This window comes from Thamnophis sirtalis, unplaced genomic scaffold, assembly GCF_051295495.1.
Source record: "Thamnophis sirtalis isolate CommonGarterSnake01/CBP01778 unplaced genomic scaffold, rThaSir2_p1.2 scaffold_6, whole genome shotgun sequence".
Taxonomy (NCBI): Eukaryota; Metazoa; Chordata; class Lepidosauria; order Squamata; family Natricidae; genus Thamnophis; species Thamnophis sirtalis.
In genome coordinates this window covers 65712204-65735543 of record NW_028261386.1, presented here as the reverse complement: position 1 = coordinate 65735543, position 23340 = coordinate 65712204, and the positions used below count along the sequence as shown (strand labels likewise).

General features: G+C 36.9%; 1 protein-coding gene across 3 annotated transcripts in view; it reads right to left on the bottom strand.

Annotated features, from left to right (window-relative positions):
• PLD5 (phospholipase D family member 5) overlaps positions 1 to 23340 on the bottom strand; it is a 109894-nt gene that overhangs the window by 64991 nt on the left and 21563 nt on the right. For 2 of the 3 annotated variants that reach the window (XM_087718036.1, XM_087718035.1), the window contains exon 2: positions 892 to 1028. In XM_087718036.1, the coding sequence (XP_087574162.1) occupies positions 892 to 1028 (137 nt within the window). Of the gene's footprint in view, positions 1 to 884; positions 1029 to 23340 lie in introns of all 3 variants that reach the window. The other variant, XM_087718038.1, reaches the window with a different exon arrangement.

Genomic DNA, 23340 nt, shown 5'->3' with positions numbered 1-23340 from the left:
AGACACTAATCATAGAGGTAAAAGTTTATAAATAAGTTACATTCAGCTGCTAATTCCAGAAATCCTGTCCAGAAGTGTAGAACAAAAACAAAAACAAAACAAAAACCCTAGTACCATATCAAAGAAGGGTTAAGGTAGATACATGGTTTTGGAATAGGCAAGATACAGTGTCCTGTATTCTTTTTTAATGAACAGCATGTTCCACCTCCTGTAAGTATACATTATTTTTACATTTGTGTAAAGCACAAGGATCAAGAAAAGAATTTTTATGGCTTTTTTTCAAGCTGTCAACTGTACATTCACTTTCTAATTCCAAGCTTACTTTGGCATCTTTCTCATTCCAAAGTAGACTTGATTTGCATGGGTTCAAGAAAATAAGGGAACAGTGGAGCTATCAACAACAGCATGCATAATGGGCTGAAGGAGTTCCATTTTTTCCTCTATAAACTTTACTAGAAACATTCTGAATTATATTCTGAAAAGGCCCAGGAAAATACATTTGAAAGCATGGTTAACTACAGAATCATGCCTGCAGGTAAATCACATTTTAAATATGATCCGTATATTATATTCACCTTTATTTCTGTTATTTGTTTGGATGTTTGTTTGTGTTAATATGAGAAAGAAAAAATTGTAAAATGACCATGCCATCTGATCAATTTAAACCCACATTTAAGAATGTTCTCTATTGAGCTTTGGATTCAAATGAATGTTGTTGTCGAATTAGAGATTATTTTTAAAAATCTGACATTCACATTGCTGTTACAAATGAATTGTAATTCACCTTGTTTTTGTATCTCTAAAGATAATTTTAAACTTTCTCTCGGTGTATCTTTTGCATCGCAGCAGCCATTTATCCCCAAAAAAGAAGCTTTGTTTGTTACCTCTTACCGACAGTTATTTTGACAGTTTTTTTCTGTGAGTCCATATTCATCTTCTCCCATAATATCCACAGCTGAAAATATTAGTGCAACCAGAATTGCAAAGCAACAAACCAGTGCAAAAATCACGATGCATTTTTGCTGGGACTGAAAGACATTAAGGAGAAGAAATTGATATCAGAATAGTCAAGTATCTTTCCAGTTATTGCAAACACTATATAGTTTAGTCTAAAAATAGTTTGCTTTGATCTAAAAATTGCTCAAATTTGTATCACACACATCAAAAAAGGCAAAGCATTGTCTTTGTTTTGATTATTTTACCACAACCATGTAAATGTTTCTTTTTTTACTATACATCATGTATGCCATGATATGGACAAAATTAAACTTTAACCTTTTGTCAATTATCCTTAAAGAAAGGAAAAGAAAAATAAAGAAAAATAATAGTGCTGAAGAACTGACACAAACACAACCACCCCCACTCCCACACACTTTCAGGTTATTTGGGGGGGGGGGAAGCATAATAAATAATAGCCATAGGATGCATAAAGAATGGCTCCTATTCCATTCTAAAATTCAAAGCACATCTGCCTTGGAGCAATAGACTATTATTTATTGTCTTACAGCTTATCATTATTGAGAACTCCACCAGCTGATGAGAAGTTTAGTAAGAAATTGAGGGCTGCCACCTGAAGGAATTTAAACTTTTTTTTGAGAGAGAGAGGAGGGGTACTGATGTGTACAGAATCTAGCTGTGCTGGGTACTGCCATGCAACAGCTTTCATTTTTCTTTTACTCACTGTTTACATTTCTAAGATACATAATTATATGTCCTAAAACCTACTGGTGAAAGAGCTTATATTCTAATTCATATCAAAACTAACAAATATAGCATAGATGCTGTATAGAAACTATACAATTTCTTGAAGTAAGACCAACTCATTTTATTGTATAAGCACAAATTATACAAAATGGTGATGAAAAGCATTTTATTTTTTTCCAACAAGAAATTAACATATAAATCCATTTGAATCAAATTTTAGGCAAATATGTGTACCAAAAACATGCATGTTGGCGTATACATCTAGAAGTTGGTCAGTCTGTCAGTTAAATAATAAGTAAATGGCCAATTAACCCAGACCAGCATCTCTTGCATCCACTGGGGCAGACCTGAGTCAGTCCTTAAAAAAGTATTAGGATCCATAGACTCAGCCTAATTCCTTCCATCACAATGATCCATCCAAAGAAATCCTGGGGAAGAAGTCTCAGCCATTTTTCTCTCTCCCACATCATAGCCAAATCCATGGAATTCCAGAAATGACTAACGATCAAATGAACTTGATAATGATGAATATTGTCAGTAGATATTGTCAACACCACACTGCATGCCATCTAATCAGCCAGCAGGTTGGAGAATGGTGCCATCCTTTGGCCACCCTTTGACTAAATGGCCAATGTCCAAAATACAATTAAACTCTCTCTATATATATATGCTCAGAGGGACATGTTCAGATTATTTTGTCCAAACCCCACAGCCTCTCCATAACCTCCAACAATGATGCAGCTTGATCTGCAGTAAGCAAACAACTTGAAAGCCTCTCATGGGAACATGGCAAGTTCCACTGCAGCAACGAAAAACTGTCCCAAGAATCTCCCAGAGTTTGGAACCAATACCCTAAAAAAATACCAGATAACAAAATATAACTTGCAAAACAAACCAGCCAAAATAATAGTGATAAATCCTTCATAATGTAATATAACCTAAACAAAAACTCTCCCTTTTACTAAAACCAGGTGACCTCCATGATGCCATTTTAAAAATTAAATTTAGTAGTAGACACAATTGAAGTAATTTATGTACTCTTCCTGAAATCCAACAAAAGGAACAAATTAGATAATATACAAGTAGGAGAGCCAGTTTGAAGATAGACTCTAGCCCAGGGGTGAGTTTCGGCAGGCACTACTGCCGGTTCGCTTGTGTGCGCTGCGCGCGAATGTACAGTACGATTAAAATTGTTCTGTGCATGTGCGGGACCAAAAACAACATGGCAGCACCTATAGCACTGCCCGGCAAACCAGTTCGGGCGTGTGGCAGGCCTGGGTCACTGCCGATTTCTGCGACCCAGGCCGCCAAACCACTACTGGTTCAGCCAAACCAGTCCAAACTGGTAGGAGCCCACCACTGCTCTAACCCCACTTTTCACAAAAAGCCAGCTGGGTGATCTTAGGCCAGTTATTCTCGCTCAGCCTTAGGAGGATGGAAATCACAAATCATTTCCCAAAAAATATTGCCAGGTAACCTGCAGAATATTGCCTAGTCCAGGCAGTCACCAGGAGTCAAATACTGACTTGAAGATACATATATATGTATATTTACGAATCTCTGGACAACTATCCTAATGGTTTCATGTTAGTGCAAATAACACTGAGATAAAACAAAAAAATATAGATCCCCACACTGAAATATATTATTTTGGATTTAGATTTAAAATTTAAAAATCAACTTAGATGGCTTCCTTCCTTTTTTTCAGTCATGAATCAAATACTTGTTCCTCCAGATCTTAATGAAAATTTCTATTTTAAATATAAATTCTTCACCCCACATAAGTCAATTATAGTTTCTCTAAGATATATATTTGAAATGATTAGAACCCTTAGCATATTTATGCAGTTATATTGAAAATATACAATACTAACGCAACTTTCCCCCATCTGCTTTGCTCTTGCAGTATTAGGACTGCCAGCTGGGAACAGAAATTGCAATCCTAACACATCAGGAAGGATCTAGCTTGGAGGTTGGCCTGATGTATTTATTTTGATAGCATGACAGTAGACATAATAAATTATACTGCAAACGAACTTGGATTGTTTTTCAAATGCACTCCACACATTTCCTCCTTTATAGCTAAGTGTTATCTGTAGAGAAAACTGCCATCTGTGTACTGAAATATATGCTAATTTCTTTCTTTCAACCTCAATTTTCTAAAGCTATCTAGCTCTTATTCAAAGCAGAAATGTAAAGATTGAACATTGCTTTTGGGAATCAGTCAGTGAATTGAAATGAACTGGAATGTGCTACTTCACATCAGAAGAGCAGTAGATCTTCTACTGCGAACAAAAAACCATAGAAGAATAGAGTAATAATAATGGTTTAAAAAGGGATGTCAAAATTCATACTAAAATATTAACCTCCAAAATCACAGAATGATGTCAATTCAAGTCCAAGGCAACTTGGTGCTGCGAAACAATGTTCCAACCATAGATATGAAGCAAACAGAAGATGAACAATTCTATGCTAATTCGCAGCACTATATCAGCACACCACCAGAAAGAAAAAAGACAACATGCTAATTATAGTAGACTGGAATGCCTAATCTGAAAGGAAAATATCATCTGAAATAAAGCAAGCACAAACATGGTTCTGCCAATTAAATTCAATATTTATAACCAATTCCTTCTTTGAACAACCTAAAATAAAGACCTTTCAACAAATTCTTAACATGACTATCACTAGACTCTATATGAAAAGATGGAGAAGTTTTGTTCAGACAGCAAAAGCCAAATTAGATGTTGTCTGTGGGTTAGACCATTACTTTCTTGCAAAATTCAAACTAAAGAAAAGAAATAAGGTCACCAGATTCACAAGAAGCAACATCAGCAATGTTTCCTTTGATTATGCAGTGAAGATAAAGAATAAGTTTAATGGATTAGATTTGATAAATTGAAAGTTTAAAAATCTCTGGACTGAAATTTATAACGTTAACAAACATATTTAAAAAAATGACTGCATAGGCTACAACAACAAATTGTGAACCACTCTTAAAACTAGAGGTGTACTGGACCAATTGAACAATTAGTATAATATCCAGGAAACTTCTTACAGAAATTAATGGAGCAGTTAAATCATAAAAGTACTAAAATTGTACACAATGACTTTATTTAACTTACATGCAGAATATGTAATGAAAAATGCTAGTTAGAAAAAATAAAAATTGTAATTAAAATTTCTGGAAGAAACATCAACAACCTTAAAAAGCTGTTTATACCACTATGATTGCTGGAAGTGAAGAAGATTTAAGGAATTTCTTTTTGAAGATGAAAAAAACAGTGCAAAAGCCAGTCTGCTGCTGAATGGTTTAAAAAAAAAAAAACTAAAAAATAAAATTATGCCAACAATGGATATAAGCAGAGAAAAAGCTGATACTTATCTTCCTAGACTCAAAAATTCACAGGGATTGTGATGGTGAAGCGATGAAATGAAAAGACATCTGCTACTTGTGAGAAAGAACACAGATCTAGACAAAATATTCAAGGGCAGAGACATCACACTGACAATAACAGCATGAATTATAAAAACTATATTTTCCCCAGTTGGAACATATGGCTATGAAAACTGTACCATCAGAAAGGCCAAGTCAAGATAAATTAATGCCTTTAATTTATGGTGCTGGAGAAAAACGGTTGAGAATATCTTGGACCATAGGAAGCAAAATATTACAATACTAAAATAACACAAAACTGGCTTGTTTGCAAGAAACACTAATAAGGATACTGATGTTTAAACATTTTAGAACCATAATGCAAAGGTAAAAGACTCAAGAGAAAATTCCAATACTTGGGGTGGGGAAATCAAAGGAAGTTGATGGAAGACAAGGTTACTAGATACTATCACTGATGACACAAATATGAATTACAAGAAGAAAACAGTTATTGGCAGATGATCCTTGTGAAATGATATCCATCAGGTTGCAAAGGCTGAAAAGCAACTGAATAACTGAGTAACAACATCATATGAAAGTTTAAAATTTACCTCTCTGTTCCTTAACTTCATTGTTCCATAATAATTATAGCTGAGTTTGTCTTATTTAATTAAGGTGACCAGATTTTCAGATTGGTAAAGAGGGACACCATTGACCGGGAGGGGAGGGGGGGGGCTTCATTAAAATTTTTATATTTTGTCAAACATGACCCCAGGACACTGAAACCATCATAAATACGAATCTGTTGCCAAACATCAAAATTTTGATCACGTGACCATGAGGATGTTGCAATGGTTGCTAAGTATGAAAATGGTCGCTAAGTGTGAAAAATGGTCATCAGTCACTTTTTTCAATGCCATTGTAACTTTGGTCACTAAATGAACTGTTTGAAAGTTAACACTAGCTTGCATTATAATGCCTTATGCTAGCTTACATTTTCAAGAGAGAGAAGCTAAACTCCTTGTTAGAATTGAAATAGAAATGAATAAAGTAGAGTAGAGTAAAGTAGAATAGAATAGTTTATTAGCCAAGTGTGATTGGACACACAAGGTGAGTATGCTCTCAGTGTACATAAAGAAAAATAAAATAGTAGGATAGTGGGATCCTTGCTGCACCAAGCTCAGAAAGCAGCAATCCCACTCTCCCCCACACATCCTCATTCTGAAAGAGGAGGTGGGGTGGGGGATCCTTGCTCACCAAGCTCAGAAAGCAGAGATCCCACCATCTCCCCCACACCTCCTCTTTCTGAAAGAGGAGGTGGGGTGGGGGATCCTTGCTCACCAAGCTCAGAAAGCAGCGATCCCACCATCTCCCCCACACCTCCTCTTTCTGAAAGAGGAGGTGGGGTGGGGATCCTTGCTCACCAAGCTCAGAAAACCTCCTCTTTCTCCCTCGCCGTGCTGCCGCCACCAGAAAACCGTTGGTCTCCCTGCAGAAAAACGGCGTGCGTCGGCATGCACACGCACAGGAGAGGAGGGAGCTTTGCTCCTCGTCGGGTGCTGCAAGCCGAGCGGAGAGAGGGATACCACTGCCCTCTAAAGGCCACATCGGGAACGACACTTCAGAGAAATAAAAAAAATTTTTTTAACGGCGTCCTTTTAAAAATTGTTTTCTTTCTTTTGAAAAATCGGGACTTTTTGAACACGCTGCGGGACACGGGACAAATTATTAAAAATCGTGACTGTCCTGCCAAAAGCGGGATGTCTGGTCACCTTATATTTAATAGCCCTTAGTCTTTAGCCCTTAGCCTTATGTACCGCTTCACAGTGCTTTCTAGCCCTCTCTAAGCAGTTGACAAAGTCAACTGCCCCCAACAATCTGGGTTCTCAACCTTGAGCCTGGTGAGACTCGAACTGCCAAACTGCTGGCAGCTGTAAGTCAGCAGAAATAGCCTGCAGTAATGTATTTTAACCACTGTGCCACCACAGCTCTTATCACTAACTGCCTGCCATTTAATGTTACATAGTTATAGTGAGTTATTTGACTCTGCCCAGTTGAATAGCTTTAACAAATGTATAGTAGTACTGAATGTACTCCTGAACATTCATATAAAGTTATTAAAAGCTTGGGTAAGGGACCTGAATCTAAAGTATATTGATAGTAAATTTGAGTAAAGGATTATGTGGAGTCTTCAGATGCTACATTACCAAACTATTTATATATACTAGTTGTTTATTCTATCAGTGTTGGTAGGAGTATCCCTGATTATTCCTATTGTTTAATGTTAGCTTGCTTTTGTGAGTTGGCAGTTCTTTGACTGGGATATTGTTTATTTCTAGACTATTGATCTAGGGTTAATTTTGATATTAAACTCAGCTCATCTGGGTGTGGATTGCTGGTGAGGAGGTGTTTTGGTCTTTGTTTCCTTTTTGACTTTTGATTGCTTCTTTGAATAGCATGTAGATATTATTTATGTCTGTTGATGGCTGATTTGTCTGAGTACCAGGCTTTCAGGAATTCTCTAGAATTTTTGGACGTGGCTTGGTCAAGGATGCTCATAGTTTCCTATTTGAAACTACGTCTTTTCATACAGTGTGAAATTAAGGAGTTTTCATCATGTATTTTGACTGCTAGTATTCATGGATGTGCTCTGTTAGTCTTCTGCCTGTTTGTCCTACACTGTTACAGTCCATACACCATATGTTGTAGATAACTCCTGGTTTTTTTTTTTCTGGGGCTGCTGGATCTTTTGGTTTTCTTAGGATGTTTTGGAGGGCTTTAGTTGGTTTGTATGCTACAGTGATGCTGTGTGGCTTTAATAGTCTGTTGGTGGTTTCGGAAATGTTTTTGATATATAGCAGTGTTATACTTTCCACAGCTGATGCATTTCATGCTTTTTCAGAAATAATCATCTGTAACTTGTGAAACTTCCTGAATTAGGCTGAATGCTCAACTTTCAAAAGGCTGTTTTCATTTTTATTTATTTTCTTTTATACACCAACTCTCTTTTCTGAACTTACATCATCTATGCCTTGATAAACTCTGTGTTGGGCTATTTCAAATACAGGAATTTACAAAATTTATGTGGTTATTTATTATTGCCTTTCCACTCTTTTTTTTTAACTTTGTAAACTGCGCAGAGTCTTAAGCAGAGAGATGGGCAATCATATAAATGCAATCAATAAATAAATGCAATGCAATAAATGCAATAAAATATAGAACATAGAATCAAAGGGATGGAAGGGATCTTGGAGGTTTTCTAGTCCAACCTCCTGCTCAAGGCAGGAGACCTTATAGCATCTTGGTCAAATGGTTGTCCAGTCTACGTATGAAAACCTCCAGCGCAGGAGAACTTACAACTCCTGGAGCAAGCTATTCCATTGATTCATTGTTCTCACTGTCAGAAAATTTACTTACTTCTACTTTCAATCTCTCTTGAGATCCAACCTAGTTTCAGTTTGAACAATATTGGATTGATGGATATACTACAGCAGGGGTCCCCAACCCAAGGCCATGGTCCACATGAGCGGTAGACAGGGACATGTGTATGTACAGCTTGACTTCCATGAGCAGCAGGCTGGTGTGCACAAAGCACCAGTTTGCATGCACACTAGCCAACCACTTTTGCAGCTCAGTTTCCCTCTCCCCCTCACCAGGCCAAACCATAAAGATTTGGGACCACTGTACTACAGTTAGTAATAAATGTATTAAATGAAATGTTTTAAAAGAATGTTATGTGCATAAATGTAAGAAATGATGAAGTGGACAAGGCCATGGGAGCAGTGAGTGCCGCCACATGTGTACTGGACCCGTGCCCCTCCTGGCTGGTCGCGAACAGCAGGGAGGTGACGCGGGGCTGGATCCAGGCGATGGTGAGTGCCTCTCTTCGGGAGGGTTTCTTTCCACCGGCATTGAAGGTAGCGGTGGTGAGACCCCTCCTAAAGAAGCCATCACTGGACCCAGCCAGTTTGAACAACTACCGTCCAGTCTCCAACCTCTCCTTCATTGGGAAGGTTGTTGAGAAAGTGGTGGCCTCGCAACTCTGGCGGTCCTTGGATGAAGCCGATTATCTAGACTCCTTTCAGTCTGGTTTCAGGCCTGGCTACAGCACGGAAACCGCTTTGGTCGCACTGACCAATGATCTCTGGAGAGCCAGGGATGGAGGTCATTCCTCCATCCTAGTGCTCCTTGACCTCTCAGCGGCCTTCGATACCATCGACCATGGTATCCTTCTGCGACAGTTGCGAGAGGTGGGGGTGGGAGGCACCGTTTTTTGGTGGTTCTCCTCCTACCTCTCGGACAGGTCGCAGTCGGTGTTAGTTGGGGAGGAGAGGTCGACCCCTAGGCCCCTGAAATACGGGGTTCCTCAGTGTTCGGTCCTGTCCCCCCTGCTATTTAATATCTACATGAAGCCACTGGGTGAGATCATTCGACGGCATGGGATAAAACACCATCAATATGCAGACGATACACAGTTGTATCTGTCCGCCCCGTGCCAACTCAGTGAAGCAGTTGACATGATGTGCCAGTGCCTGGAGGCTGTTAGGGTCTGGATGGGGGTTAACAAGCTTGTACTCAATCCAGACAAGACCGAGTGGCTGTTGTGTTTCCCTCCCAAAAACTTGGTCAATATTCCATCACTCAGGCTGGGGGGTGAAAATCTACGCCCCTCAGACAGGGCTCGCAACTTGGGGGTCCTCCTGGATCCACAGCTGACTTTAGAACACCATTTGTCGGCTGTGACCAGGGGGGCATTTGCCCAGGTTCGCCTGGTGCACCAGTTGCGTCCCTACCTGGACCGGGAGGCGCTCGCAACAGTCACTCACGCCCTCGTGACCTCAAGACTGGACTACTGCAATGCGCTCTACATAGGGCAGCCCTTGAAGAGTATTCGGAGACTTCAACTCGTCCAGAATGCAGCCGCGCGAGCGATTGTGGGTGCACCTCGGTACACCCACGTTACACCTATCCTCCGCGAGCTGCACTGGTTACCGATCAGTCTCCGGATACGCTTCAAGGTGCTAGTCGTAACTTATAAAGCCCTTCATGGTATTGGATCTGGGTACTTGAGAGACCGCCTGCTGCCAATTACCTCCCACAGACCCATTAGATCTCACAGGGTTGGCCTCCTCCGGGTGCCATCTACCAGCCAATGCCACCTGGCTATTACCCGGGGGAGGGCCTTCTCTCTGGCAGCTCCGGCCCTCTGGAATGAACTCCCCGCAGGGATTCGGACCCTCACCTCTCTCCAGGCATTCCGAAAAGCCGTCAAAACCTGGCTTTGCCGGCAGGCCTGGGGGTGATGAGTTCCCTCCCCTCTCGACATGTATGGTTGTGCGACTGTTGTCTACTTTTATTATTTGTATTTTGTCTTTTTATGTTCCCCTTTTTTTCCCCCTTGAATTGTTCGCCGCCCTGAGTCCTCCCGGAGAAGGGCGGCATACAAATAATAAAATACATAATACATAATACATACATACATAAAAGAATTTAACACCATATGTATTATGATGATTTTGTATATTTCTAAAACATAATATAATTAATTAGTCTTTTTTGTTGGCATATTTATGTTCAATAAAAACAAAGCAAAGATAAATAGGTATTTCACATACAAGTTCCAATTTGCCTTTCTCAATGTTCTTTCAGCTATATTTTAAATATAAAACTATACTGAGACTCTCTGCTTTATATATTTAAATTTATTGCCTATAATTTAACATAGTTTATAAGATATTCTATATAATTTAACATTAAAACCTTTCTCTGCTTAAGATTATGTTCTTTTTGGCACTAATCACGAATATTGTTTCTGTTCTTTCCCCCCAAGAATGAGATTAAAAGTATTCCCTGTCAGGTTTTGAGTTGGTTACCATAGTAACTCCCCCCCCCATTCAGACTTCCACAGTACAAGTTTTACTCCTGTAAGAATAATGGGAAAACAATAAATAATAAATCTGAAAATGTAGGAAGACTAAAACAATAATATTAAGGAAGAGTGATATTTGTGGGATATTCCTGTTTTTAAATCTATATACAAAACAAGTATTGAATCTTGTAAGTAGATTACACATAATAGGTACACAAGAGAATGGTATCAAATGGTGCAAATTCCTTATATATGGGGCTGTTTCTGAATATTGCAACTACATGAGTAGAATAGTAAATCTTACCCCCAAAGGTAAAGCAAGCCCCCACTGGCCTTATGGAGGCTCTGCCTGTTAAAAGATGGGGTCTAAGAACATTATACAACCCAGGAGATGACTGATCCCTCTCTCCTATTAACCTTTTAGCCATGTTAACTTTTTAACTGTTTTTTTTTAAAAAGTGTATGTTTTAACTTTATTTATTAACTCTGTTCTGTGCTTTTTAATCACAGTTTTACATGATTTTATGATGGACTGTAAACCATTTAGTGAGGTGGATGCTGCAGAAATTAGATAAATAAAATATAATAAATACAATAGAAAGAAAATTCTGTTTTGCACAGGGCAATAGAGAAAATTTCATACACTAGATGTTTATTATAAAACTACATCTTAGTGGATGTCATGTTGAAGAAACAGTAATGCCCATTGCATTATCTACACATTATCTACACAGATGAATGTTTCTCACATCTATATATACTTTGTTACTCGGTACTACAAAATATTTCCAAACATGTTGTTTCCCTACATTTGTGTATTAAGATTGGACCATTTCTTGACTTCTTTGTCACAAGCTTTAATATTTCAAAACACTGTATAAAAATCATTAAATATATAAGTAACACATGAAAGTTTGAATTAATTTGGGATTTTTTTATTAAATTAAAAATATGACAAAACATGCAGGCTGAACTCAAATGGTTTCTAACTAGGACATGGTCACATTAATTTGGCTTATATTTGGATGAGATATTAAGGTGTACTCAATTTAATAGTATGGTATTCCATTATATGTGTTACTTATATTTTACCACATCCTGAAAAGCAGTTAAATGCTGCCCATCTCTACATATCCTATCATTTAATACAGCTAAGAATCATAATTCAACTTTCCCCACTAATATTCAATAATTTTAATGAATATGTACTGAATATGTTACCAGAAATGACAGAAATAAACGAATGACAGACACTAAATAAAATAATTACAGAATCACTTGTATAAAATGGACTGTGCAAATAGGAAAAATGAAATCATTCAAACTATGATGAGTAAGTCATGTCATTTGGAATAAACAATCTCAAGAGCTTTGTGCCTGAATAACAGGATGGAGTACAAACAAGCTGTTTTCCTATTCATATCAGAAGCTACTAGGAAGATGTTACAGACCTGACTTTTGAACCAAATCATATCATGCTGTATATCAGCTGATTTATTTGGGCATCTTAATTCCAGGATTATCAAAACCACATATGCGTACATTTACTGTCCAATTTATTTGGGAAAAATATATCTGGCAAGTTGCACAATATATCTGTTCAGCTAAAAAAAAACATGCCTTAGCTGCTTTTTTATTTCAATTACAAACAGTAAAATATCCTTTTCATATGTGACATAATCAAATACGTATTGCTCACTGTAGCATGTTTCTTTTTCTCTAATAGTCTCGTGACTATTATAAGGTTTTCAGGCAAGAGGCTGTTTGCATAATTTAAAAAATATGATCAATACTTTTGCAGTTGGGAAAAACAGTGCAACCTGCGCCCCCGTCTCTAATCTAAAGATTCAAAAAATGGACAAGCATTACCTCCCTAATGAGACACTTAATACTGATTTCTGCTTTTGCTGATTTCTAAATGTAGTAAAGTAAAACTGTCCATCTTATTTATTGATTTAGTATACTTTGCTTTACTTCAATTATTAAAGATGTTATAAATGGCAGGCAAATTTAACAAACTCATTCAAAGTGATCCAAAAGCAGCAGGTTTGCAATCAAACCTTTAGACGTATATGTAAATCAGTATTATCTTTGAATACTTGTTTTATTTACAACCAATGGAATAAGTCAATATTCACCAGATATTTTCTTAAACAATTCCCTAAAGGCTTCTGTTAAAATATATATGATCAGGACCATAGCATGTTTGTTACCAACTTGCTGTGCCTTGCCAACAAAACATTGATAGTATTACTGATTTTCAGTTGCACCATGCTTTAATTAATTACTCTTTGTTGTTCTCACTCGCAGATTCTACTGGATAGCATTTTGCATTTCAAATACGAACAATTTATGGGAAAAATATGAAAAGCATCTTACCATTCTGATTCTGTAAATTGCAGCAGTATCAAATGAGCTGTGGCCGCAGTACTATTCACAGGAGCCAGAGATATAAGAAGCACAGAGATGTGTGGAAAATGTATCCATGCAGCTTACATTACACTCATTCAATTGCTAGCCATATTGCTTTAAAATTCATCAGCCAATCAGGATATAAAAAGTAGAGCTTGCAACAGAAATCTTTGTTTATACAGCATAGTTAAGGATGCTGTTTTTAAAAGATGCCTGTGTATCTCCTTCCTGTATAAAAATACAGTGTTGAAGCTTCATCTAAAAACTGACTATGCAGTCTACGTGATTACACAAATGTTTGCAACCTATCCAAATCCTGACTTGTAAATAACCTATGACCTCATACGTGGGCTGCTCCCAAGTTCATGATTTCTTTAACTAAGCCAGAAAATGGAATAGTTTTGCCATAGGCAAAATATGCAGTTATATAATAATAGATCATGATTTTTTACCCTATGCTTCTTTTTAAAATTACATTTAAACATGAGGACAAATAGCAATTAGATGACTCAGACACTTAAGAAAATAATAAATGATTAGAATACTCATAATTCAATATAATTCCTTTCTTTCACTTCAAAATATAAAATTAACTAGTTAATTTCCAAAAGGTTTTATGACATTAAGTCTAGAGATTGTATTCAGCCAGTCCTGACAGGTTCTGGAGAAACGGTAATTTTGAGTAGTTCGGAGAACCAGCAAATAGGCTGGCCCCGCTCCCGCTGCCTCCCATCTGATCTTCTTTTGTTGCCCTGAACAGGAGAACAGAGCTGGAAAGCAGATTAGTGGGGTGGGGAGGGAATGGGGATTTTGCAGTATCCTTCCCTTGCCACACCCACAAAGTCATGCCCACAGAACCAGTAGTAAAATGTTTGAATCCCACCACTGATTAAGTCATATTAAATAGCCTGCTCAAATTAAAAAGACAGAATGCAAAACAATATCTTGTTGGAAACTCTTTCTCTGAAGAGAGAAAGAGAGAGAGAGAGAGAGAGAGAGAGAGAGAGAGAGAGAGAAAGAGAGAGAGAGAGAGAGAGAGAATCTAAGGAGTGTATGTAAAGGATCTATTCCATACACTTGTTGTACAAAACATCTCAGAAACAACAAACCTTCTTCCCCCCAACAAAAAAATTACATTTCCCTAAAACCAAGATTTTAGAACATCTAAGCTCTGAACTATTAATTCTGTTTCCAAATTGGTCACTTTTTTCTCTTATTCACTTGAATTCCTCTCTTCCCAAGCTGTTGTTTTCTACTTAGTCCTAGATAAGGAATAACTAGGTTCGTATTCATCATTCCAAGAAAGTCTTCATAGCAATGTATCTACAAAAATTATTCTGGTTGTCCCCACTATCCCAACATAAATTCAAAGGACAATGAAAACAACCACAATGGCTTGTCATTGTGTTCCCCCATTTCTTAATAGGAAATATCTGCAACAATGATATATCATTTCTTTTCTGCTGTTTCTATAGTTAGCCATCCACAGCCATTCTGCCTCTTACAAAATGAAGTTCACATTTCATTTTGTTCCCCATCTCCCAGGCTCTGAAGAGCTACCTTTCTTTGTACAGGTCTGATAGCATGTTTTTGAATCTTGTCTCTTTCTACATTTAGAGGTTACTGTCTGCCTCCCCCAATTCAGCTGCTAGATCAACATACAAGCATGGTTCCATAATTGATGGTGGTTCGTACACGAACTTCCTTTGACAGCTTCTATGATTCTGAAGAAGTAGCACTCACCTTCTCTGAAGGCTCAAGCAAAGGACCCTTTAAAAGCAAAACCATGAAGAGAGGCAATTTTTTAAACAATAGACTAGAACTATATGGCTTTGTTATTTTACTAATAACAACTAAACATTTGTTAAGCACAGTGTGTTAAATTTGTTCAAAACCAAAAACAATGAACCATGTGGTCAGACAAATGTGCATGCCCAAAGATCCCAGAAGGGTTTCCACAACTATTGTTTGCTTATGCATTGGACTAGAAAGCTTACTTTTTTGTCCTGATCATTCAGCATAAAAGCAGGCACACTCTGCAAATGTTTACAATTCTTCTTAGGAATAGCAGAAGAAAATAAAAACCTTAAAGGAACTATTTCCCTTAAAAAAGATTTAACTATTTCAAATTTTAATATTTTCCCCTTGCTTTCTATGCTCAAAGAAGCATCTTTGATGAAACAAATATTCATCACATGATATGTGCTGAAAATTGCCTTTGGATGCTTCAGTGGCTCCAGTAAACAAGGATGCACTCTGATGAATTCTCTCCAGTGCCTCTAGAATAACATTCCTGAAGCTATAATAAAGGAATAAGAGAAAAGTTAAATACGTGATTTTGTTCAAAGGGCCAAAGTGCTGCTCTTGCAGAACAAAGTGACAAAGTAACAGCACTTGGTAGTGCCACTTATTTAGATCTATTTCAGACTGATTTTGGGTCTTATTCCAGGACATACAATATAGAACTTATTATCTGCAGTATGAGAAGAAGAAAAATTAACTTGCTGGTCTTGGGCATCTCAGCATGATTAAATATGAAAATTAAGACAGTGGGTTAAAAATAGATTTCTGTGATTGCTTCACTTTTTTCTGAAGAGTAGTTCCAGAAGTCCATTTTCAGAAGTCAATGGTGAAAAAATATTTCCTTCTTATAGAATCTGTATTAATGCAACTTCCCTTAATGTCATGCTACTGAACTGGGTTCAATTCTGTCAACATGCAGGGAATCACTCCAATCATTTGGCTAAACGGGATTAGGTATAATCAGGGAGGATGACAGTTTTTTTTTTCTTCTTCTTTTTTTTTTTTTTTACCAAACCTTGATTTTAAAAAAACAGATTCCTTGAATTGTTGTTGAAATTTGTTATGAGCTAGTGAAAATACATTTTATTTCAGTTAGTGCAGGACAGAGATAAAGTATCTGTTATGCATTGAATGTGTATAGTTGTGTTAACTGTGCTAAAATGAAACTAGCCTTTAGATGACCCTGTTGACTGTCCTAAAGTGAAACTAACCTTTAGATGACCCCAACTGTTTTGGAGGGAAAATTAAAACATTTATATTTGGGCGGGCTTTTTCTAGTTCTCTGATTGGTTAAGGCCCTGTGGGCCTAGAGTATACATCACAGGCATTTGCCTGCAGTTCCTCAATTTCATTTTTGAGTCAATAAATGCTGTTGCAGCTATGCTGGTCTGGTTCTTGCCTACTGAAGCCCACTACAGAATAGTATCTGTCAAGTTCAAAGTGTGGTTTTGCTGTGGCAGCCATTTTCCCTTCTCACCTTGCCAAAATACCAAGGGGGGAGGGAAGACCAGGTTTGGAACGCTGATTAGATGACCAAGGTCATCTAATCCGATCATCCATAAAGACTTGGACCGTTTCTAAAACAATATCCAGATACCTAATTGTATGTGAACTGTGCTAGCGGGGAGGAGGGGAAAAACTATTCTTTAACTATATGAAAACTGCAGGAATTAAGTAGAGCTGGTTTTGCTTTCATACTGTGCTGAAATGATGTACTCAATAAAGCTTTGCATTAAAGGATTGGATCATCTTGTCAGTGCTTGCTGTGTTGGGTTTGTCAATCAGAACCTTGACAATATGTTAACTGGAGAAATATCGTGTCTTGATTATGAGATAACCTAAACCTTAAGAGAGAGATTTATAGGCAGAGGATGTTAATATCCCCAAATATCTTTCTTTTTCTAACGTTGCTTGGTTCCTCAAGTGCTGCTTGAAGATACAGATTTAATTGCAAGTATTCAGATTCTGCTGACTTCTAAATTAGAACATTGCTCTCTGTTCTACAAGAAGACTTGAAGGCTATTCAGAAACTGTTTGTAGTATAGAGTGGTATTATTCAACTGATGCACACAGATACAAATGCATATACACACAAAAACACACAGGTATAACAGGAAGAAGGCAATACAAAATTCTGAAACATGCTCACTAATAATCTGTTTATTTCGGGATATAGATTAAGATACTTATTTTGATATGTAAACTTACATGTAAACTTTATTAACAGCAAATATATGCTTTGCTGATAGTAAGATATTGCAAAAGCTGTGATCTATATTAGCTTTTCCATGACTTCCAAAGTTACCTTAACCTGCTTAAGAGAATAGGCATATTTTTAACGCAAACAAATGACTAATTTTAATCAGAGCAAAATGGAATGGCATTGAACAGTGAAAGGCATTGAAACACAACAGGTAGTGATCGCTGGGCAGATAACAGAATGATTAGCAGCAGCTTAGGCAAACAAAAACAGAATAGCAGAAAGGCTAAAGACTGGCAATTTCCTCACTGTACATAAGAGAGAAAGCAAATAACACAAATCGTATAAGCTTTTAAAAATAAATAAAGAAATGAATGGCAACCTGCCAAGAGATTTTGTTAGGTCAACTCAGCAATATGCATTCAATCAATCAACCAGCATAAATGAATTAACTCCTTTTTCTCTATTCCTCAAAGGATTTGTTTTGTTTATTCTTTATATATACCCTCTAGTGGCCACTAACAAGAATAAAATAATACAATCCGTTACACAAATTATAGCAATGCTTTCTTTTATTACATAGCCCGAATTCTCTCTGGTGAGACATTTTAATACATAAATAGAATAACAGAGTTAGAAGGGATCTTGGAGGTCTACTAATCCAAGCCCCTCCTCAAGCAGGAGACCCTATATCATTTCAGACGAATGTCCAATCTCTTCTTAAAAATCTCCAGTGATGGAACATCCACAATTTCTGTAGGTAAGCAGTTCCACTAATTAATTGTTCTCACTGTCAGAAAATTTCTCCTTAATTTTAGATTGGTTCTCTCCTTGATTGGTTTCCATCCATAGGCCCTTGTCTTGTTTTTAGGTGCTTTGGAGAATAGAATGGAAAATCATCCTTACTAGGTGATGGTAACAAATCTCTGAATAATTTGTTTCCTTTAGACCTGGCCTACTTTTGTTTTCATTGTAGTCTCTAAAGCAGGACAGCCCATACTTAAATGATACCATACACTATCCAAGTCACACTTTTCGAATTGTAAGCCGCCCTGAGTCCCCCCAGGGAAAAGGGCGGCATATAAATAAATAAACTACTCCAACTACTCCATACACTATCCAAGTCACACTTATAATAAGGATCATGAGGATGATATCTCTGCAGAATTCAGGTTCCCAGTCCTTTCAGGAGCCAACTAAAATGGTCATAAAAGGTGAGTTCAGAAGGGAGGAGGATTCAGGGCGACCTGAGCTAATCAGCATAGCAAGAAAGATCCCAGCTCTTGACCATGTGATCAGCTAAATCAACAAAGAGAAATTCTAGATTATTTTTACAGGAAGGCTTGCACTATGAGAAAATAAAAATATTACTTTAAAACTGAAACAGCCAAGGGAAAATTAAGAATGCCTGTTTGATGTTCCGGGAATGATATGACAGCAACATGATGAAGATATGCTCTTTTAAAGCCATTAGTGGAACTTAAGGATTAACCTTAAGCCAGTGGATCACCTAGTTATCTGCTGCAAGACGATCGCACAGACTCACTGCAAACAACAGCAGTCAGAGATGGCAATAATGGTGCATTGGAATATTCACAAGAAATACCATTTGCTCACAAGCAAGAACTGGTGGGACTACAAAACAGAGAAAATAATAGAAAATGAAGAAACTAAAGTCCTGTGGGATGTTAGAGGACTGCCACACAATACTCCATATTTAACAATTGTCTATAAGAAAAAATATATGAAGGCCATTATTTATTGTTGCTGGTTGAAAAGATGATGCCATTACGATTTCTTTATATTGAAGAGAAGAGAAAGGTTACAAGAGTTAATACAAAGCTATAGGGAGATTATTTTGTCAAGTATGCTTGGAAAGTGTCAGCCCTCCCAGACAAACAACACAGGAAACACAACTAAAGGAGCTAATTCTACTTTACTATTAGACCACATTAACAGAATCTTACAAGTTTGAAAGTACAAATCTCTTCCTGTGTGATTAATTAAGGTCGATCCCTCTTAAGTTTCTTTCTCTGACCATCAACCAACTGTGGATTGTTTCCCCTCTTTTCTGAATGTTCCCTAGGCAGCATTTCTTCCCCTCAGCCTCTCATTCCCATATAAATTACAGGATAATAAAAACAGTAGACTGATTTCAGAGATGACAATGAACAAAGTTCAGCAGGAGCTTTATACTGATTATGGTAAGTAGTGTACCAATTTTTGCCCTTCAACTAAGTATAAATAGAACTAGACAAGCCATACTCTGTTGGTTCACTATTTCAGAGATCTACCTAAACAAACTGAATGATCCAGGGGTGGGCAAAAATGCAATGGGAGTGAGATCAATTTCTATCTGTCAGTTTCTCCTTTGAATTCCCTTGAGGGAAGCTGACAGGGAACATTGGAAAATTTCCTTCCTTCCTTCCTTCCTTCCTTCCTTCCTTCCTTCCTTCCTTCCTTCCTTCCTCCCTCCCTCCCTCCCTCCCTCCCTCCCTCCCTCCCTCCCTCCCTCCCTCCCTCCCGCAGCTCTGAAGCAATTGACACTTTTCCAAATTCCATTCCCTCAGGATTAATGTGTCCCAGCATTTGGTAAATTAACTTATTTGAGATAACTTTGTTGACAAGGTTATGCCCTATGACGCACCATTTTGCCCATTTCCAGGTTACAGATATGAGAGTTTTAGCAGTATGGTAGATTGTAAGTGGTTTAACACTGAATACAGAATTACTAACAAAATTTATAGTATTAATCAAAGTAATAAGTTAAAACCATAAAAGCCAAAAATAAATGAATGGAAATTGGCAACCGAAATTGGTCAAAACACAGGGGTCAATCTAACTTCCTGACTCTCACACTCAGGAAAATAGCTAGGTCTTAAAGGCTTTTAGAAAGGCCAAAGTAAGACAAATTGGAGATATTTATCTCCGCAAAAGATCAAACATTAATATGCAAAATTATTATCATTAAAAGGTTTGTAAGGGGAGTGTACTATTTCTTGCCTATATATAAATAACAGTAGCTGGTAGGAAAATAATTAACAGGCTGCACTTGCTTCAGAATTCATTTTAGCAGTTGCTATTGCCTCTTTTTATAAGACAAGAAAGGGGATAAAGGAGCCATTAACCACATTTCTTAATCCATATTTTTGCTTTTGGCAAACATTGAAAAATTTTTCTCTCTGACCACCAGAGAGAGCCACAATGTCGCACAGTCCTATATTCAATACATTTACAAGATTTGAATGGAGTTACATTGCACATATTTAAAACATTAAGCTGTGCAGAGATCTGGATTCAAAAAGGAAAATGTGCTTAGAGAGCTGCCTTAGGAACTGTCTACACTTCCTAATTCAAACACAGCGTTTTTTTGCAATTTTTTTAAGGAGCTGCTGGTTGATGCTATATACATGTCCATTCAAAATTACAAATCACCTTTTAGGATTCACATTAGTTTAGTACATCTAGAAAATACGTATGTATAGTATCAGAGGTGGGTTGCTGCCGGTTCAACTGAACAGGTAGTGGCCCGGAGCAGCTGAGAGCAAATCGGTACGGTGACTCTTTTGGCCTATTTTTATGGCAAAAGACAAATTGCGCATGGACGCACAGCATGTGGCACCTGCGTGAGATCCTACAATCAGCTGGTTGTCGCAGGAGCAGTGGATTGTACACATGCGTGCAGCGTCAGTCAGGCGCCGGTGCGAATGAAACACGCTCGTGCGCGATCAGCGAACTGGTAGTGAAGGTAAGTGCAACCCACCACTGTACAGTATATATTTACTGCATATATAAACACAGTGACCATATTTTATTAGAAAAAATAAAGGAAAAAACTGAAAAAGGGACAAATCTTAAAGAGGTTCATAAGGGGACAATTTTTTTAAAAATGTTTAATTTTATAACTTTGCTTTATAACGGAAAATTTAAGAACAAAATGAATAAAATAAATAGTTAAATTAAATCTAAAGGACAGCTTTCTGAAATAAAGGATTGTCCTTTACAATAAAACATGTATTTATAAACTAAATTTATAAAAGAAAAATGGACCAAAATTCCTGATCCACCATCTGTTCACTGCAGCTCTTTAAATAGCATTAAAGAGCTCCTTAAGTATTTAAATTGTAGATATTTCTTACTCAAACATACATTATTCATCATTCTTTCCTTTCATTATTCTTTCCTTAGAGAATTAGCTAATACATTGGCAGCAAATTCAAAATTGAAGTTGGATGGCCAATAAGTTTAAATAAATAAATAAATCCCTGGTCAAAGCAACAGGAAATATATCTTCACATATCCAGTATACAAGGAGATAAAAACTTCATTTCTTTTGGAAAAGATGGTGATGCATGTGAATATGATTTTTGAGACAAATGGATGAAATATTCTTGGAAATTATCTCAATATCAATAGCCATCTACCAAGGTTAAAGCTAAAATTATTATATGGTTCTCTCATGCCTGAATATTTATTCATCGCATATGCACTGAATATAAAGAATTACATTGCTTTTTCAGTTCTGCAATTCAGCAGAATTGTTCACCAGGAAAAACAATCCTTGGCAAGTAGGATAGTGTCTATTTCATGAAATTTCAGGAACTGAGCAGCCTATCTTGGCTTGAGAAGATACTCTTCTAGTCTTATGAAGTCTGATTTTGCATATGGGATTTATTTATTTATATCCCATCTTTATTATTTTTAGAAATAACGAAAGGCAGCAATCATACCAAACACTCCTTTCCTCTCCTATTCTTCCCATAAAACAATGTCATTTATTTTAATGAATATTAAAACAGCTTGCCTTCAGAAATTGTGGATGGAGGTTTTTAAGAAGAGTCTGGACAGCCACTTGTCTGAAATGGTATAGAATCTCCTACTTGAGCAGGAGGCTGGACTAGAAGACTTCCAAGGTCCCTTTCAACTCTGTTCTAGTCTAATAAACAAAAAGTGGGATGCTACGAATGTTGCAGTTTCCAGACATCATTCTTCCAAGGATTAATGGGAAGAAGTAATAAGTTATCATCGATCTTTCAGACATCCTAGAATTCAAATGTTACTCATATCAATCTCCATCCTTCAATGAAATATAGAACTTAATTGATTTACTTCCAAAGGCCAAAAACAATGCTCAAGAGGAACCGGGTTAAAATGCAGGTTAAGAAAGAGATTAATAATACTGGTACATTTATATACACAGAATGTGTGTGTGTGTGTGTGTTTGTGTGTGTGTGTGTGATGGGTTAATGAACTAAGATGAGGTTTATTGATTCAGTTCTGATGCTATTAGATCCTGCTCTAATGAGAACATGTTGAGAGTAAAGGCTCAGCTTCAGGAAGTATAGCATCCTTTCCTTTAATATATATTTTCAATCTAAAGGATATAGTAATACACATTTCTTAATAAATAAAATTATTATAGTTATATTTAGCATGTCTTTTCATCTTCTTTTAAAGACTTTTAAAGGTAGTATCAGATTTCAAGAATTGATTTTGTATTTTAAAAACTAAAATTATGTATTCATCTCTAGAATTAATTAATGTATTGCATGTCATAGCTACTGTTAACACAATATCTATGGAGATTCTCAATCATGTCCCAAAGATGCTTTTGCAAAGGGTAACTGGATTTTCTTGGGGTTTTTTTCTTGGAAACATTTCATTTCTCATCCAAGAGCCTTCTTCAGTTTTCAAAAGAAAAAACCAAGAAAGTCCAGTTGCCTCTTGGAAAAGCTTCTTAGCGATATTCTTAGCACAATCTTAAAGATTTAGAATAGTCCTTTGTAGAAATCTATTAAGTACAAATATTCCAAGGAAGCTGATATTTATCATCATCTTTTTTATTTGAACTTTTCTTTGAGGATTGCTTGTGCATTTAGCATGACATTTATAATTGTTCATTATTATTGCTACTTGTATTATTTTCTGTGACAAGTAAACTCTGATCAAGAGAAATAACTGATAGTGAATTTGGTA